Raw genomic sequence first — 13,767 nt, forward strand, 5'->3', positions numbered from 1 at the left:
ACAAAGCTCCATCACGCTTTGCTTTCTGGAGCAGATAACTGGTTTTAGAAGTTGAAGAATTAAGTCTTTCTTTGTCTAATACAAATTACAGCCATGGTAGTCTTTGGTTAAAATGAAATGCATTGGCTTTAAGTTTGCTCAACAGAACAAATTATTTAGAAGTTATTACAAAAGAAACAATGAGGGAAATGTATGAAAGTGAATTAAATAGTGAAAATAGTTCAGTTAATATTCTGTATATGATGTAAATAATATCATATTTTAGTGTAAAAGTGATTTGAAAAATACTTTGTTTGTGTTTGACTGCAGATTTGGCACAATGTAAAACTACTACTCCACCGATTTAGCATTGCACATTTGTCTGACTTTTGTCAAATCAAAATCAATCCAGCAGAACCAGTGATATTGTCTATTTCTTCTTCCTTGTCAAAACCTGGTGCCCAAATTACCCACGGTACAACTGGACCAGCGAAAGTTCGGTTGGAGATTTATTCTATTATGCTTTCCACATTTGCCGTTCTCCCCCAGTATCTGTAAACATACTGGATGTGAAAAATGTCTGAAATTCCCATTTTATGCATTACAATAAATCAAGAAAAAGGACAAGAAAATAAATTCATGATTATTTAATTTTTTATCTTCAGATCACTAAATGAACCAATTCTGAAAAGTTTATGATGAATCTGTCTGCCACACAAACTGCAGCGAGTCCTTCTCCGCCTGTCACCTCGTCCCCCAGAACGTGATCTCAAGAATGGGCATGGATTAAAGCTTTTTTTCTGGTTCTCTAACCTCCTTTATGGGTGTAAAAGAAGTTGGTTTTACTGGGTCACCATTTTTGCACATGTTGGATCTCCTGTGGTGCTGGTCAGTCAGAGTTGGAATACTCTGCATCATGGGTTCACACTGACGCCATAAAGGGCTCTTTGTCATCCATGAGTGGGGTCATCTCCTCGCTTCCACTGGCCAATAAACGTTCGCATTCTCCACATTTCTTATGATTTTGTTTAGCTCATGGCCCCAAACAAAAGTGCAAAGACTTGAATTATTCACAGGAGAAATGGATAAAGGATTGATTTGCATTGATTTTGCTCCTCAACAAAAGGGGTAATTTTTTCCAGAGGAACTAGAGAGCAAAGTGTTTCTTCAAGCAACAAAAACTGAACAAAAAGATCAATGGCATCTTTCAATATGGCTATCGTGGAGGGAAATCTCAAAATTGACGCTTTGTGTTTTATTAGTTTGAGGGATTTTCCACTTGGTCCGGAGGAGGCACAGATTGACTGTGACTTTTATGTGGAATTCACGCTTTTGGTCCCAAATTGAGAATACATCAGTCTTAATTTGAATAATTTTGCCTGCAAAGGTTTAGAGAGGTCCTTTATAAATCAAAACTGATTGGGGAATCGGTAATGTAGCGACTAATGTGCCTTTTTCTGCTCTGTGTTCGGCTGTTTGGCTTATTCAGCAGCATTCACCACAGCCAGTGAAAAGTCTTGTTCTCCTTCAAACACATGTTTGGTTTGGCTAGAATGGATTAGACACAAGCTCGGTTTAAACCAAAAGAGAAAAGAAGTTGATTTTCTGCCTGATTTTTTCCGTGTCTATGTTAGTTATTTGTAATCACATTGACATTGGTGTAAAGTAAATCACGAAACCTTCCGTTTTTTTACAGGAAATGTTGACAATTACGAGCAAAGAAACAGAGAAGATTTCATCAAATTACAAAAGAAACCATGAAAGATGGACACAACATAGATGGTATATTAGCAGATATCTAAATTACAATTAAATCATTTGTTTTCCCTGCATGCAGGTAGCTTGCATTTTTCTTCAAAAATAAAATTGGCTCCACTTTACAAAATAAAATGCTCGCTTTATATAATAAACTGTAAAACGTGCTGTATGTCATGTGTAAAGCAAGCCAGTGTGTAATTTATATGACACTAAGTCGATTTTTAGATTTTCTTTGCCCTCCACGTTTGATCCTTTGTCTTTGCAGTGCCCACCCTCTGTTTTAAATCCAAGAGCTTGTATACGGAGGGATGAGGGGGTTGCCCGTCCCATGGAGCGCAACCTTGTTCAAGAGTGCCCAAGAGGGCCATATCTGTCATAGCACATTCCACTGTGCAGCTATGATATGAATGAAGTGCTGTGGTGTGCCCAAGCTGCAAGTGTGGAGCTCAAAGGGCTGCTGAAATGCTGTAATGTAATTATGTGGACAGTCTCTCAGATCCATTAGGTGGAAATGGCTCCACAGCCCCCATTCAGTCAGTGGGCTGCCATGTCTTTTCTCAGGGGGGTGGCTCTGAAGTCATCTGAAAAGACCTCCTCTGTACTCATTGTGCTCATTGTCTTTGTAAGCCTGTTATTAGTGGGGGAATCAAGTTACGGCACACCACTGATGAGAACTTCAGAGATTTTACAGTTACAGGTGGGGGGGGGGGGGGGGGGGTTATGCTTAACTTGGCATCTGCAAGTCCTTTTAAGAAGCACAGAGTTATAATGAATTGTGTTATTATACATTTGTGTCACTACTGTTACTATATTGTTGATAATGTAAATGATTTTCTTCTTCATGACTTTTCATTTTAAGGAAAGGAAATGGATGAGAACATTTTATTTTATCCACTGGGTGTAGCAATCCCATCTTGTGAAATCTAAGCTATACAATTGTAATTATTTCACTTAAAAACTATTTAACAAGTTGGCCATGAAAACACTACTCTCCTCCAAATGTCTAGATAAAAGTGGATATTGCATTAGCCTTGTAGTTTACCAAACATCACTCGAATATTCACCCAGGAATCAAATTAAAGGTTCCAGCAATTTCCAAAATTTGATTTAGAGCTTTGTGTTTACCTAATCTCTGGCATTCACACAGACACCAGTGGAAATGTCCAAATGCGTCACTGCACAACTTTAAAGGCCTTTCCCATGTATTGCAGTCTAGTGACCCATTCTAAATAACCTATATCATTGGGGAACTGCGGTTTATAAAGGAGTCCATTGGGACCTCGGCTGAAAAGGTTTTTTTGGGTGGAAGCCTGGATGAAAAGTGCAAAGAGGAGGATAAAGGAAAAGTATAGGAGATGTCAGGACGCCTTTGGAAGGAAAACAAACTGCAGAGACCAATGTGAGTTGACTTAATCTGATTAGACTAACCTCATCAACAGCCCACTTAAAAGGGAGAAGAAAGCCCTGAATTGGGGCGAGGAGCAAGAGAAAAGGGTCTCTCTCTGTTCAGAAAGCCAAAGAGGCTCCGTGAATACACCACATTGTAGTGGACATGCTGGTCTGCAGATGGCAAAATGACAACAAGGCGCTTGAAAAAGGAGGCAAATATAATTGATCTCAGGGTTTTTGCTGCAGGTATGAAAACAGCCAAGGGAGTAATGAGATTAAGGAAGAATAAAGTGGGAGTCCATGGAAAATACCACTCTCCCTCACATTTATGGTGCAAACATGCAGCTTTGAAGCCTTTGACCAAATGCACCCAGCCCTGTAATGCCATGAGAAATATTTCCAAATTCATATTAATGTATTTAAATTCTGACCTCTTATAAAGCACCCCTGCAGTCTTGGTAATACATCACGGTAAAAAAGCTGTTTTAATACCAGCACAATTGAAGGGTGTAAAGAAAAAAATAAATGTTAATACAACTGGCCACTCCCAAAGTTAAGAAGTCCCTAGCAACAATGCCTATGAAATATCTCATCCTGGCAGGAAAAAAAAGTCCCCTCAGATCTTTTGCCAATGGCTGCGAGGAACATTTTTACACAAATATTTGTTAAACCTAATTCTTCAATATTTAGTTTAATTTAATTCCATAATGAATCAACCAACCAACCCTGTGTTTTTGGGGTACTGGGCAAATCCCTCTACTTAAAGTGGGAGGTGAATGCAGCAGCAACAGGTGTCCTTTCACTCAGAAGCTTAGAGCGGCTGCTGTAGGGATTCTGGCTTTACTTGTTTTAGAAACATCACAGCACATACTAGAACCAGCAGCACCTTTGAAGTTCTCGTTTCATCCTTGATTTGGAAACAGAGCTTCAAATGTGTGTCCTGATCGTCATCATGTATGGATTTGTGTCGCCAGTGGTAGAGGAAGTATTCAGACCCTTTTCTTAAGTAATACCCCTATTTGAAAATACTCTTTTACAAGTAAAAGTCCTGCATTGAAATGTTATCAAAAGTATCATTGCCTAACAATGTACTCCGCCATGAGACAATGTGGTCACATTATCTGTATGTTAAGCAACCTTTTAAGCCATTAAAAAAAGCTACACATGACAGATATCTTAAAGGCTGATTCCGGTAGACTCATCATTAGATTTGAATTTTTTTGGATCAATGAGTAAATAAAATAAAATAATCAACCTGATTTTTAGGCTTGTAAATATAATTTAAACGTACGTGTTGGGGGAAATGAAATCAAACAAAGTATTGAACACAAAGAAAGTCGTAAATTGGATTGACCGATAAAATGATACAAAATCCAAATAATTAAAAACAATTACAGATGGGGGTGTGTTTGGGGTCTTGGAGTGATGACCTCAGCATTTCTCAAATCCATGGCTATACATACCTGACTATAATGACATTATTGGGATATTATATTTCTAATTATGTATTAATACGTTAGCAACATTTAACTGCTGTAGTTGATCGAGGTTGAGCTCATTTGTTTTGTAGCAAACTCACTAACTTGAGTAATGAGTGACTAAAGCAAATAATGCAGTATAGTAAATAGTTAAATAGTTTCCTAGTGGAGAAGAAGCATAAAGTAGCACAAAAATAGAAAAACTTGAATTAAGTTCATTTACCAAAATAAATGTAATTAAAAAAACTTTTGGACACCCAGATTTGACAACTTTTTAAGTAGATTCATAAACCAAAGTGAAGTTTCCGCAGGTTTCCTGTTGTGTGCTTTGTCTATCAAAAAAGGCTACAGTGTCTGAAACAAAGCAAAAGCCACCCAAACAGGCATTGTGAGAGCTCAGTGTTGGTGATTCATTGTGGTAAACACATCTACCAGCACTTGATTGGGGGAGTGTGTAAGAAGGGATTGTCTAGCCAACACCAGCTAATACAGATATAATTGACTCTCTTTCTGCATTCTGCACATGGATTTGGAAAAGTGCACGGGCTCATTGTACGACAACAAATTAAGCAGGCGGCAGTCAAAAGGAGCTGTGGAGCATTCCCCGGATCTGGACGACAGACTATACTGAACTCTGCTAAATCTGCAAACACAGCTTCTCCCTCCTTTTCGGGCCCTTTCATCTCCCCCGAGACCTCCTCCTGCAGACCTCTCCCTCATAACGCTAAGTCAAAAAGCAAGTACTTCTGGCTCCTAGCTGGTGAATGTTGATCGTCTCTTACAATCAGCAGTGATTTCTGTTCCCTACATTCCTTAGGCCGGCATCAGCTTTAATGATGCTCTAATGGCGGAGTCACTCAAAAACTTTCTTTCAGTTGAAGGGGAATTCCTGTTCTCTTTGTTGTCTGAGCCCAATATCTTTGAAATGCAGGAGTGAAGAGGGGGAATTATGGATGGATAGGGTTTGAAATATCAAGAGTTGTCAGACTTGGTCTGACTTCCGATCAGGCTGAACAGGTATTGCTTCAACTATACAGAGTTATTAAACCGAAATCTTGTTAACTCCACTGCTGCAGGGAGCAGTTGTGTAATCTGTGCCGAGCCCTGTAGAATTAGATCTGCATCATTTGGGCCGATCCGAAAGCAAATAAAGGCAATGTGAGCCCAAGCACACACAGCTGGCCCTTAAGACGTAGGATCCTGGGTAAACAAGTGTCCAGCATGCCTCAGCACAGCTCACCCATGGGGGGAAATGAGCCACTGAACAATGACTGATACTCCACTAGAGACTGGACTGAAGCAGGGCTTAGCAAAGTTTTATTACATTTGGCCTGTTTCAATAGACTGCTGACCAAAAGAGGATCAGAGACTTTGTCATCAGTTTTAAGATTACTATGACATCTATGCCTCCTTGGATTTTGTAATGCTCCCATTGTTGTGGTACCCCCGCTTATTTAACATGGAGAGCTGCTGGTCACTAACATAAAGTTTTAATTTATGAATAGTGACCCGCAACTGTTGTATTGTCTGTGTTTGCAGTAATCAGACACTTTGAATGTAACTTTTAATGATTTTGACAAAATAACCATATTAGTGTTTCCAATGCTAACTGCCTATGCAACAGACTTCACATTTTTATTTTTATATTATCCATGCTCTGGAGGAGTTTCATTGCTTTTAGTTTCTGCCTTTTAGTTTAAAAACTGTCTTTAGTTGTAAGCAATGCAGACGTAAATGATCATACCATTCTTTGTGTTTGGAATTATGTTGTCTATACTTACTTAAGAAACACATATTATTAGTGAGCTATGTTGCAGAGTTTTCATGTATGTTTGTAGGATACCTTTTCATATACTTTCATGAGGTACACGTACATACAGTCATATCAATTGTACATGTAGCACATGGAGATACTTGTGTGTATGGTCAGGTTGTATGTGTATAAATGCACACATTTGCAATAATTGCATGATAAATATAAGTAAAATGTATTTACATAATATGGCCTATGAACAGCAGTCTTCTTTTTGTTATAAATATGAACATTGTATATGTAACTATTTTTTTCACAGCTTTTCTTCTTATCACATTCCTCATTTTCACCTGTTCACATTGATACTTTTCATTCTGTTCTTTTTCCCCCTTTTTTTCTTTTCTTATATCAACTTTAACTGTTGGGGTAATTTAAGATATGTGACAGATCTTTGTGTTGAGCTTAATAACAATTAGCTATATGTAGGTATAGAAAAAATAAGTTCACCTCAGTATGATAACATTATTATTATTATTATTATTATTTTTTTTTTTTTGGCATTTTTATGCTTTATTGATAGTGTAGAGACAGAGTTGAAATGGGGCAGAGAGGGGAGTGACATGCAGAGAACGACCGCGGGCTGGAATCGAACCCGGGTCCGCTGCTGGCCGAGGCCCATGGGGGGACGAGTATGATAACATTCTTATTAGATGCAACAAAAAAACACAACAAAAATTGCCTTTTTCATCTTGCTTGTGTTTAATGTTTATTACTTGTTTTCTTCATTCTTTTGGACACAGATGTGCCACCTTGTGGTCATCTCCATAGCCTACACCAAGTATGAACAAATACTTTACTGTTTTTTCTAAATAAGCTCACTCTCTTTTTCTATGCCTTGTCTATGTGTTACCAAACACAACTAATAAAATAAATAAATATATTAATGTTTTACATTGAAAGTCACATGAATATTTAAAACTTGTAAGATCTCTTCTAGAATTAGGAAATGATTTGCAAAACATCCATAAACACTAATTCAATTAGAACTGATGTGGACCATGCATTAAGCACATATATGATTCGGTTAAATGGCTTAAGAAAAGCAAAGGCATTGAAAGCACGTGTTGATTTACTTTGTTTAATGCCCAGAGCTCCGTCATTTTAAATTAGTTAACCTTTACAAATGAGTCGCTAGATGTCGCTCTTCTACTATATCCAACAAACATTGAATCAAACACAAATCTGCGCAGAAGGACGTGTCCATGGCATAGGCTATTGTTTACTCCACAGTCGGATAAAAGGGTAGAAGTATTTGTTTTGATTTGATGATAACACCTACATCAAAAAGCTTACTCTTTTTTAAGACATATAAACACATCCTGTAACCCAAATGCTTTTTCATTACGGAGTATTAAATATTGACATTTTTAATATATTATTATTTTGTTTGGGATATTCGTGGAGCCTAAATGCTTTCCAACATAGTGATTTATATGTGCCAATTCTATTCTATTCTAATATAACGTTTTCATATTCCCAGGGTTGACATTAAATGCGTCTTGGTCTCCAGGCTGTAATCTGCTGGTTTTGGCACGTGCTCCGTCGTAAACCGGAGAAGACTTTGTGCGAATGGCACGCGGACAGATGTGCCCCCCCCCCCCTCTCTGCCTCCTCCTCTTCCCCTTTGAGCGGCTCCCGCGCCGGGATGATTGACACAGAGCTGTTCGCACGGCCAATCCGAGCGCACCCTGCTTTATTTGCATAAAGTGGCCGCATGCCATTGGCCTGGTGCGTGCTACTGCAAACCGCCTCGCGTGCCATTACAGATGTCTTGTCGTTGAAAGTGCAAGGGGAGTCATAAAAAATGGATTAAGAGTGTATTTGTGTTCATGTTCATTTTTTAAATTAATCAAATTAGGTGTTATCAGTCGCACCACGATCTTCAGCTTATTAACTCTTATCAGAAGTATTTAAACCATTTGCAGCCAGATACAATTGAGTAGTTCATATTAATTTGATTAAAAGCACAGATTTCTATAAGCTATAGTTCTTCATCTAAACAACACACTGTCAAGAGTAGGCCTACAGGCTGCACTGTGAAAGACTTTGTCAGTACAGAGTCTGCATTCTTCTTCCCGTAGTCACACACACCAAGCAGTAAAACCATTTTTGACGTGCACGGAGCAAAGTTGGAGGCAAACATCCAGCGCATTCCCCTCCCTTATCACTTCACAGCCTTGCCCGGCCGCTGCTGCTCGCTCCGCTTTGTTGTTTGTCCCTGCAGGGCTGATTGAGCAGCGCGTGACTGACGGCCCGCGGGGGTGTTGACCAATCAGCGGTCTGCCCCGCGCCCAATGGGTGAGTCCTCGCTGCCATTGGCTGAGGCGAGTGTGGGAAAGAATGCAGAGAGGGTTTCACACGAACTGGGAGCACGCGAGCCGTCTATAAGTACCGCCACGGCGTGTGTCGGCTGCAGAAGTTGCAACACACACGCTCTTTACTCAGATGACAGCTCAGTGATAACAGGCGACATAACGCAGACCGATCGCAGGGACTGTCAAGACGATTCTTATATGGTTTTCAGCGGCTCAACGTGATTTTCTATATACATCTCTTCATATTTCATTCTTTCGGCGGTTCCGAAGAGGATTTACTTCTTTGCTTTTTTCACCTGGCTTGGTCCAAAAATGCCAGCTGACATTATGGAAAAGCAGACGGCATCCCCTATCGCCGGTGCCCCTGCGAACGGGACACACACACCGGACAAACCAAAAAATGCCAGCGAGCATAGAAAGGTACTAATGCATTCTATTTACACCTGCAAATAGTTTTTTTGTGGATTAGAGTTTGTTATCATTTGAACAAGTTTGTAACAATGATTTACCATGACATGCAGTGTGCAAGTAAACATATGTGATTGGTGAACAAGACATTTATGTGGATTTTTTAAATTATTTGCAGTCATCTAAACCCATCATGGAGAAACGCCGCAGAGCAAGAATTAACGAAAGCCTCGGGCAGCTCAAGACTCTCATCCTGGACGCACTTAAAAAAGATGTAAGTTGAAATCATTTTTACGCTTTGACTACTCTCATGTCCGTTTAAATATTCGTTTTAAATGGTGCCTTGAATATAGACTCAACTTGTCATGTTATGTCTCACAGAGCTCCAGACACTCCAAGTTGGAAAAAGCAGACATCCTGGAGATGACAGTGAAGCACTTGAGGAACCTGCAGCGCGTACAGATGAGCGGTAAGTTCATACAGTCAATATCAGAGGGGGTAAAAAAAAACATTACCAACTCTTGAAAAAATAGCTGAGGAAGGTGTCACAATTTCGTCACTAATCTTCGTCCCATTTCTTTCCACCAGCAGCGCTCTCAGCAGACGTCACCGTCCTGAGCAAATACAGAGCAGGATTCAACGAGTGCATGAACGAAGTCACCCGCTTCCTGTCCACCTCAGAGGGTGTGAACACGGAGGTGAGGTCCAGGCTCCTCGGCCACCTGTCCAGCTGCATGGGCCAGATGATGTCCATGAACTATCAGCAACAGGCCGCGTCGCAGCAGGCGCACCTGGCTCAGCCCCTCCACGTGCAGCTCCCATCCACTCTGCCAATTAACGGCGCTGCCATGGGCTCCAAACTCAGTCCGGCCGAAGCCCTCTCCCCCAAGGTCTTTGGTGGGTTCCAGCTGGTGCCCGCCAGCGATGGACAGTTCGCCTTCTTGATTCCTAACCCGGCCTTTACCTCCGCCACATCCCCCATCATCCCCCTCTACGCAAACGCAGGAGTGCCTGTTGCACTCAACGCCAGCCCGGTGCATGGTGGCTCGGCCCCCACTGCAGTCTCTCCAGTCCACGGCATGACGTCCTTCTCCGGGCAGTCTCAAGCGGTCAGCCCAGTCGGGGTCAGCACCGGCTCGGAGAGCAGCGATCCAGTGTGGCGGCCTTGGTAGCGCAAGGGACCAGAGACTCACGTGAAAGTAGTTTGCATTACTTTTCTAGACCTTTAACTGACTGCACACACAGTTATGGCAGGGGGTCAAACCTGGAACTTTTTCGCTATGGGATGGTAACTTTAACCACTTAATACCCCCTAGTAGTTCTCATTGTTTCGTTTTATGGAACAGGGGTGGCCTTAAATGGTACATGTTTTGTTTTTTTATACATATAATTTATTGCCTGGTTCCAACATTTGGATGTAGGTGATAAATGCTGTACATGCAGATGGAAGATTTATAGGATTTTTGTTTGTTATGAAGTACTTTTCATGAAAAGATTTAGTTTTGTACAGAGTTGTTATTGATTGTTATACCAAAGCTGTGTTTTATATACATTGTTGTTTTGTGTTGAAAAGACAGAAAGTGGGTGATGGCCCCATTGTTTTAATAAACAGATTTCAGAAATGAAGTTTCTTGTCTAAAGCCTGTTTCTATCATGTCCACATTGCTTTGTCATACTCTTTTTAAGAATACAAATTGATATTCTGTAGCTTTTGAAGCCGTGCGTAAAAGTTCAATTTCATGCGTAAAAGTCGAACTAGTGAATTGATAAGTCAGGGTATTTAACTTTTAAACAGACCCACAGCGGTGACAGCTGAGGCCTAAAATGAGCTGCAACCTATCGATTATTTGGCCAATAGAAACTCCCCTATATCAATTAATTTACTAAGTTTCAAGTGGCCACCTTGTCACCAGTTTGGCGGGAGCTCTTTACATCTGGCCCGCTGCATGGAGAATGGTCCAGGGGACAATGGGGGTGTATTTTTCTATTGCTATAAAGGTAATTAAAAGTTTGAAAAGAGTCTCATCCTGTATGCAGCGGGGGCTTTAAGAAGTCTTAAACCCTATTCATGAGCCTGGGAAATGCTCTCAGGGGTTAATGTCACTAACAGATTGCCTCAGTGAAAGAAGAATATGGAAGGATCCTCGCTTCCTTTTGTGCATCGATTGTTCAGTCCCACTCCCAGTGGGCACGCACCTCAATAAAGGAGAAAACGAGGGAACTTGGGTTAGACATTTGTTTGATGGCGGGGAAACCTGACGCAAGTTGGGGGAGATAAGCAAACCTAGTGCAGGTTATAGAAACGTATGAAACTTGGTTATGGTCTACGCTAAAATCTCTCTCACGCACACTGAATGGCAATATCAGGTGTCATTTCCTCACGGCTTAACACACTTTTCTGTATATTTAAAGTTTCCATCTCGATCTCCAACCCTCCACTCTCTGTTTATCCTTGGTTGTAAACTTATCTCCCTCTGGTGAGCGGGTCCAGAGCTGAGGGTCGTGTCTCTGTGTTGGTTGGCGTGGCCCTTGCCGTGTGTCAGCCACTTGCAGTCAGTGGGCCCCTTTACGCGGATTAGGTTTCAGCCATGGTCAAAAAACCCCTAAACATGTAATACTCCACCAGTGCGCCGTGGGTGCGCATGGCTGGCACAGGCCACTCGGTTTTAACGTGTTTCCTACAGCCCTGACCACCGGCAAGTATAGAGAAAAAACATTCTTGCTTTTTTCAATTCATAATATTTAGGGTGCAAATTCTAAGCTATGCACATCTGGCGCCTAAATGTATCCACTGCCCAAACTATACCCACGGTTGAAAGTCGTATATTTAATCTAAAAACCTAATTTACACTGAATCTGCTTACTCTAACAGTCATAGCTCTTTTGCACACCTTAATGCGAGGAAATTGTTATTTCCCCATGCTCTGATATATACATCACATGAATAGAGCAGGATAGAAACAAGTTTATTTGATAATTATGGAAATTCGGATAACATGAAAAAGGCCTACATCCCTTTTAACACATATAAAATGTAAAGCTGTTGTTTTGTTGTAATGTGGCCTTCGTTGCTTGTGATCGCTGTCTTTGCAATGATAACCTGTGCAAATGCTGATTTTCCTATTCCTCTGAGCTTGGTAAAACGCATAGGTAGTTGCGTTCTCACTTTCCCTCTTCTGCGCGCCAGTGCCCTGTAGATGACACCGGCAGTAACTGGCATTCTGAAACCCGCTGCCAGTGATGTTTAACCAGCTTCCTTCTGCGAGGAGGCATAGCGAAACACCAGTTGGCAGCGTGTGTGGTTGCCGCGGTTGTTCCTACTGCCTTCGTGTCTGAGTTAATAGTTCAGATATGCCTTTGTGGAGCTGAGGTCGTGAGAACCGAGCGAACTAGTCTGCCTGCGGTCGGGCACAGCGCCAGTCAGTAAATCCCCGCTGGCTGGCCGGGTCGTGCAGCCGCTCTGCGGAGGTGAGCAGCCGAACACACACGCGTGGCCGCCAAGAGGCGAGCCTGCCTGGTTCGGTGTAAACACGAGGGATCGCGAGCGTGTACTCGGATCCAGCAGTAGGATACACTCCCGAGAGAAGTTGACTTGGCAACATGTTGCAGGCTGTAAGCAAACCATGGTTAAAGCTGCTGCGCCTGCACTGTGGTCATGATCATATTGGCAAATGTAAAGGAACATTAAGAAACACAATATTCATAGTAGCCTATATAGTAGTCTTTCATGAAATACATTCAATGATCTCTCGAAAGAAACTGGTGTAGCGAAGAAAGAGCAGTGTAACAACTCACACAAATGGAAATGAAGGGAACACATAAAAATATATCAGAAAATAACTAGAGATATCTGTCATTTTGCAGGCCTATATCCAGATGTGGTCTGGTTGAATCCTGGATCCTGCATTATAAGCTATTCCACTCACTGAGAGTCTGATTATTAACCGTAAATAAAACGAAACAGGCGGGAATCTCCCGTTTTGGGATGAAAGGGATTCCTATAGAGGTCTGAATGTCCCTCGGGGATCTGCACCATCACGTCCCTTGGGAGAAGTCGCTATTTAGGGGGGTAGGGGTCATCAGAGGAGCCACAAATTATCATTCTCATTAGCGACTGAATGGAGGAACGCGCGCGCAACGATACCGCCAAATCTTTAACTTTACATCTCCCTCCAAATTCACAATTGGCTTTGTTACGTATAGGCCTTGTTTAGCCAGCACTAAATGCTTTTTGTTTTGCAGTTTCTAGCTACAGTGAGTGTTTAGCATCCTTCTTTCATCTGAACAAAAAAAAGTTCATATTTGTAATATATTGCTGCCAGATCTAAACCATTTATTATGACAATTTAAAAGGTATTTCACTCAGTAAGTTAATGTAATCATTTAAAAAAAACATCGAATTCCAAGGTGATCAGTTTGACAGAATAATGTGTTTTCTTGCTCAGTTGGTGTCCTGAATGTATCCTAAGTTGATAAGCTTTATTAATTACTAAACTCTAGGTATGAAACCACGTGCCATGAAGGTTTTCTTTGCCACCACAGACCAGCCACATACATGATCAGTTGGTTTTCCTGGGTAGTTCCTCCTTAGTAAAAGCCTTTAAAACCGTCCACTCTCCTTGTTTGA

The 13,767-nt window shown here is 41.2% G+C and overlaps 1 protein-coding gene across 2 annotated transcripts; it reads left to right on the forward strand.

The window, feature by feature from the left end:
• The first annotated feature begins 8,846 nt into the window (after positions 1-8,846).
• her9 (hairy-related 9) lies at positions 8,847-10,760 on the forward strand. 2 transcript variants are annotated; one of them, XM_080031921.1, is made up of 4 exons: positions 8,847-9,152; positions 9,319-9,414; positions 9,522-9,609; positions 9,729-10,760. In XM_080031921.1, exons 1-4 carry the CDS (start codon positions 9,045-9,047, stop codon positions 10,310-10,312), a joined length of 876 nt encoding a protein of 291 aa, XP_079888047.1. In that variant the 5' UTR covers positions 8,847-9,044; the 3' UTR covers positions 10,313-10,760. The 2 variants fall into 2 exon arrangements, with proteins under 2 accessions (XP_079888047.1, XP_079888048.1); XM_080031922.1 differs by having other exon boundaries at positions 9,732-10,760.
• The last annotated feature ends 3,007 nt before the right edge of the window (positions 10,761-13,767 follow it).

The sequence above is a fragment of the Ammodytes marinus genome (assembly GCF_949987685.1).
Source record: "Ammodytes marinus genome assembly, chromosome: 7".
NCBI lineage: Eukaryota > Metazoa > Chordata > Actinopteri > Uranoscopiformes > Ammodytidae > Ammodytes > Ammodytes marinus.